General features: G+C 31.7%; 1 protein-coding gene across 6 annotated transcripts in view; it reads right to left on the reverse strand.

Moving 5' to 3' along the window:
• The window catches only part of LOC106457705 (FERM, RhoGEF and pleckstrin domain-containing protein 2-like), a 101600-nt gene that overhangs the window by 43822 nt on the left and 51778 nt on the right, over positions 1–6000 (reverse strand). For 4 of the 6 annotated variants that reach the window (XM_022383706.1, XM_022383707.1, XM_022383709.1 and 1 more), the window contains 2 exons: positions 4707–4781; positions 3320–3717 (listed from right to left, as the gene is read on the reverse strand). In XM_022383706.1, the coding sequence (XP_022239414.1) occupies positions 3320–3717; positions 4707–4781 (473 nt within the window). The remainder of the gene's footprint in view (positions 1–3319; positions 3718–4706; positions 4782–6000) is intronic. The other 2 variants (XM_013917152.2, XM_022383710.1) reach the window with 2 other exon arrangements.

The following is a 6000-nucleotide window of genomic DNA, read 5'->3' on the forward strand; positions in this document are numbered from 1 at the left end:
ATACATGCACTTATAATTAATTATAAATATCTCTTACAGTGTGAAAAACTTTCATGAAGTATCACGAAATGAACGTATCTTATTTTGTTGCAAATAAAGCTATATTAGTAATAAATTATGAAAGAAAAAAGAAAGACCTGTTTTAGTAAATTACCATTTAAAAACTTTCAAACCCTCACTCTCAAACCCAGATTACTTTTTAAGGGAATACAATTACAATGGTGTAAGGCTTTTTTCATGTCCTTTTTGATCCATCTAATAAGTAAACAATGTTATTTTTAAAATCTGATGTGTCATATAACAAGCTATTTGAACATAAAATTACCAATCACTGGACCAATTCTATTGGACAACACTACTACAAATATAAATAGCTGGAAGTATCCCCACAAAATATTTCCCAATTCTGTGTAATCCTGCATAGTGTTCACTCTTCTAGGTTGATCTTCATTTATAAAATTGAACAAATAATCATTGTTACTTGATCAAAAGTTGATTAGTCTTTAATATATATTGAAAAAAAAAGATAAAATAATACTAACTGTTATAATCAGGAAGTCAAAAATATTGGAAAATTAAATTAACTATGACTTTTAAAAAAAAATATGTATGTACTGCACAACAGAAGCTTTTTCCATATTATTCAGAAAAAACAATAACAATTGTATGAAAATAAAACTTTTGATAACTCAGCGTTATAAGTCATTAAATAGTGTTATAGAAAGGTCCTGAATAGAAAACTGATCTCACATCTATAAGTACTGCACTCCAACACCAGCTTACTCAAATACCCAAAAAGAATATTTCAAGAATTAGGGCACTTTGCTATTTGTCGCAGAAAAGGAATAAGCCTTTAATTATAAAAAACATAAAGTGCTCCTTTGTTAAGCCATACTTAAAGTTTATAATAATGAAGTTCACTTAAAATATGTACAAAGTCATGAAAATATGTTGTTGATTGATTAAAATCTTATTCAACAATAATATTTTTGACTGATTCCATCCAGCTTAATGGAAATTTCTATTTTTGTTATATTGTACAAAAATACAGTGTCATAAATTACTTCCTAACATTCTAATCTTTAAAAACAGCCTTTTGTTATTACACTATATAATATTTCTACAATCAAAAAACAAAAATCTTAACAAAGGAGCACTTTTATATTTTTATCACATGACTAATTTTGCAAAGGAGAAGACCACACCAAGAGTAACACATTTAAGCCTCTGGGACACCACAAATGTCTTATGATAATAAAAAGCTTATAAAAAATCTTTTAGCACTACTGCAAAACTGTGAAAGGCCTTTGTATAGTTATTATTCCTTGGAATATCATATCTGTAGAAGTTCAGAAAAAAATCTGTCCATTTCTCAGCTTGACCTGTGACTAACATCTGCATCAGGGAATTCAGAAGGCTTACTAATTCTTCCACTAGATACTTCTAATTCTAAACATGTTCGACGTCTAGGTGTGGTCTGCAAACTACCTCCAGAACAGGGAGAACTGGAAGAAAAAGGATCATCAGCAATTTGTGCTGTCTCATCCTCATCTGAAAATGTTTCTGTTCTCTCTGTAATTTCTTCTAAAATGTCCATACCTTCATGGAGACTTGTATTATCAACAGGAGCATCAGTTTCCACTGAACTACTCCCAATACTACTTGCCCTAGCAAACTTATAGTTTCCATATGTATAGCTAGTATAGGGCTGTACTAACTCTTCTGGATAGTGATTAATTTCAAGAGAAACAGATTCAACATAATGGACTTCTGATTCGCTATCTTCCTCTTGAAAAGCGAGATTTTCTTCAGATAAGAAAAGATGTGTTTCTTGAAGCTGGGAGTCACTTAATTGATGCATTTCTTCAGAGCTAGTGCTGTGGGTTGACTGAATTGCTTCTCCTGTAGAAGAAGTGTCACTATGGTTTTCATCATCTTGACTTGATGTGTCTGCTTCAAACTCAGAATCATTTCTCATGGAAAGTTCTCTACTACCATTCCCACATGTACTATTTTCTAATTCATCTAACATTCCAGCAGCCTCATCAAATTCTGACTGCGAAACTTCTATTATTGTTAGCATGCTTTCAGAACTCTGGGTTGGAGCATCTGAAAGAATTTCTCCCTCCAGACCAGAAGGACTTTTTGCTGGCAATTCAATACTTTCTAAGCTGTATCCAAGCTCATCTAAAAATGTATCTTTCTCACTGAACATAGACTTGCTAGATTCTTCATCTTTACACACATCTGAATTTTCAACTAGTGTTGTCTCGTTTACAATATTAAGACTTTCTTCTTCCACAACAGCATTCAACTGCTCACTCAACTGTGATATAGAGCCCTTGAAGTGTCCAATTTCTTCATAAATGGCTGCTTTATCCTCCTCCTTATTCACTAGTGCAGGTACAGAAGATGACAAAACCTTTTCTAAAGTACTTTCTTTCGTACCCTCAGCTAACAGGTCTAGCTTTCTTTTTGAGTCAAGATTATATGCTGTCAGATCACTACCAAGAGAATCAGATAGTTCAGTGTGTTCTTGAGAAAATGACTTATTTACTATAATGATATTTTTCTTTTTGTTCTCTGGTCCTTCGTCTGCTTTTTCCTGTTCTAAAACACCAAATGCATAGTCCTTTCTTTTCATCACTGGGGAGCCACTTGAACTTCTTATATTTTTAAAGTCCTTTAATACTTCTCCCAGTGTTTCTCCATCAATTGAATCATCCTGACATGAGAAACTTCCCACAGCAGGAAGCTGATTGATACATACAACATCAACTGAACGGTTTCGTGAAGACCTAGGAGAGTTACCACTATCACGACTACTACTGCTGGATGAGCTTAATTGATGAGCACGAGAATATAGCTTTGGGCTATGATGAATATTAGCATGTTCTCTTTTAACTTTCAGGCGTGATCGTCTAGGTTTTCTAATTTTTTGTTTTTTTTGTTGTGTTTCATCTGTACGTAAGTGGCACCTGTGTAGTATGTAAGTAATCTCACCATTTTTGTTAGTTCCTCTCTCATGATCTCCCCCTCTGTAAACAATTTCCCCATTAACTAAGGTGTTCCCCATTTTAGTTTCTCCAGTGATTACTGGTACTACTGCTTTCTCACCCACCTTATCATCTGCATCAGATAAATCTTCTGAACTATACCCAATAATACCTTTAACATTATTGTCTGCAGTATTAAACACAGCAACATCTTTCTCTTATATCATCCTCTGAACTAAACCCAATATTATCATTATCTATGTTATCCTCTGACCTGTACTCAACATTACCTTTTTCACCATTTTCCCCAACCTTATCTTTACCTACAATATGTTCCTCTAAATGATATGAATCATGTGATAGGTTATCATCAGTATCATGGCCTATAGCATCAGGACTGTACAAGCCATCTTTGTCATATTCAAAGTCAGGGGACTCCAAACCTGAAGAAAAATCCCTCTGCCTGGCTGGCCTCTCCTTCTCTTCACTGTATACTGTCCCGTTGATGGCCATTCGTTCAGGTTCCTGGATGGTTCTTGGAGAACTTGGCTGAGAAGCAGAGATGGGCCGGGGCTCTGATGCAGTGAAAATGGGCCCGCTGTCATTCAGGGCCACAGAGCCACAAGATTGGCTACTGGTGACAGGAAGGAGTGGCTGGCCCAAAACAGAATTTCCTACACTTCGACGAGACGTGCTCGGGATCCGGAGGCTAGTGGATCTGCTGGGAACAGGGGCATGTAGGGTTAAAAAAAGATCATGTCAGTAAATGTCATCATACGAATAGAAGGATAAATTACTCGTGAACAAAATCTTAAAAATACAAATTAATTCTAATACTATCTAAAAACTTCTTATTAGTTTTCATGCAGATAATTAAATTTCTTTCAAAATTTCATGCATTCTACATCAGAAGTCAATCTATAATTTAATGCCATATATATATACATGCTTTCTATTTTGTAAAATATTTAACAAAGTTTTTGTATATTTTTATATAATATGTTTAATATTAATTCCAAAAACTCATATTCATATATAAGACATATAAGTGTCAGTAAACCATTTTATAACATAATGTCATGAAATAATGAAGAATTCAAAAAACATGATCAACTTACAAAAACTGGAGTGAAAATTACAAATGTAATCTACAATCTTAAGTGAAGGTTAGAATACAGTACCATCATTCTCCATTATATACATATATATATACTCAAGAAGACAGCTTCAATTTGGCCTAACCAATCTTTCATTACCTTTCACTCATTTCTTAGAAGACAGCACAAGTTTCATGCTTTACATAGATGTCCATATTTATTCATTTCAGAAAATGGAAATAAATGTAAAGAAAAAAAGTAAACCTCATTTTTGATTAGTACACTTCTGAAGGTATCAAATTGTTGTGTTTACAAAATCGAGAGTAAAATAATCCATTCTTCATTTTTTAAAACAAAATATTTTGTCCAACTGTAATTGAACAATATATCACATGTTACAAAAAAACATTCTTAAATGTTTATCACAGCTGATAATTTTTTTATTTTTATTGTGAAATAATAAGCAACATGTTTAACTCATTAAAAAAAAAAAACAATTTCTATGACATTAAAATTTTAATTCTTTTGAAATGATAAAAGTTACCTGTATTAAAAAAGAGAAATAAAGAAACAAAAATAAAGGTGTGCAAACATAAAAACATGGATATCCTACCTTTGAAATGGTTGACGTTTGACAAAGTTTTCCCGCACAAATTCTGTAATCTGTTTTTGCGTTCGACCGCTATAACTATATAGATGTAGTGCTAATTAGTATCAGTAGGAAAAAATATCAAGGCAGTTTAATGACCCTAAAGTGGTTAATCTAGTAAATAATATACCAAAAAAACTGAATAATCTAATATAAGAAACTGACCCATTCAAGTAAGATGCACAAATTAAAGTCTTTATGGCTTAATACCTTTTCTAATTTTTAAGTTTAATCATTCTGAACATTTATATCTAGTAAAAACTGCACTATAAAGATATGTTAGTATTTGCAATAAAAATCATATAAACTGCAAATGATTTTTCTCCCAAATTTCTCTTAAATTGTGTTTCAGAGGTGTGTAAAAATAACATTTAAAATTTATCTTTTGTCTCCCACAAACCACTGTCCAAGAGGCTTTTCATTAAGTACTAGAACTTGTTAATTGAAGTTGGGCTGGATGATGATGAAATGTTATTTACAGATGCAGTATAATACCTTAAAAGTTATAATTTAAACAATGAAAGTTGAAGCATTAGAAACCAGTAGATCTAAATTCTGTGATAAAAATCACATAAACTCCAAAAGATGTTTTTTTTTTTTACACATTCCTTTGACTAGCTGTGGTATTGATACTTTTACACTCCTCTGATTTTGAATTCAAAATGGACAAATCAAGAGGAATATGAGGGAAAATATTTTGCATTACATTATTTTTATTAAAAATTTTAGGCACAACAGTATTTAACAGTCAAACTACTTGTAACAAAAAATAAAAGTTCATTCTACCAAAAAATACACTTCAACTATGAAGAAATTTTAACACTAATGGTTAGTGTTATGAATCATTGACATCTCAATTAAAAGTTTTATGTCTAATAGTTGATAACATTATCTTTAGCTCTTGAAATTTACCTGAAGTACATTAACTTCAATAATAGTTATCTTAAATTATATTACTTAAATATATAAAAAAGCCCACACAGATCTTGAAAGTCTTGTATATTAAATATATGTGGCCAACATAATGAGCATCTGAGTAACGCTTTCTAAACAAGGCTTACATTACAATAAACTAAATAACTAATACCACATTAAAATAAATATATACAAGTATTAACCCTATCTCTATGGGTCTTCCTATGGTCACAGATCAAAGGCCATGTCATCTTGTTTGTAGACTCCCATTAAAAAATTTTATTGAACAGTTATTTTATGAATGTATATCAATAAGTTTGGTATCAAACTGTAGATTATAATT

Source organism: Limulus polyphemus, unplaced genomic scaffold (assembly GCF_000517525.1).
Source record: "Limulus polyphemus unplaced genomic scaffold, Limulus_polyphemus-2.1.2 Scaffold363, whole genome shotgun sequence".
Lineage (NCBI taxonomy): Eukaryota > Metazoa > Arthropoda > Merostomata > Xiphosura > Limulidae > Limulus > Limulus polyphemus.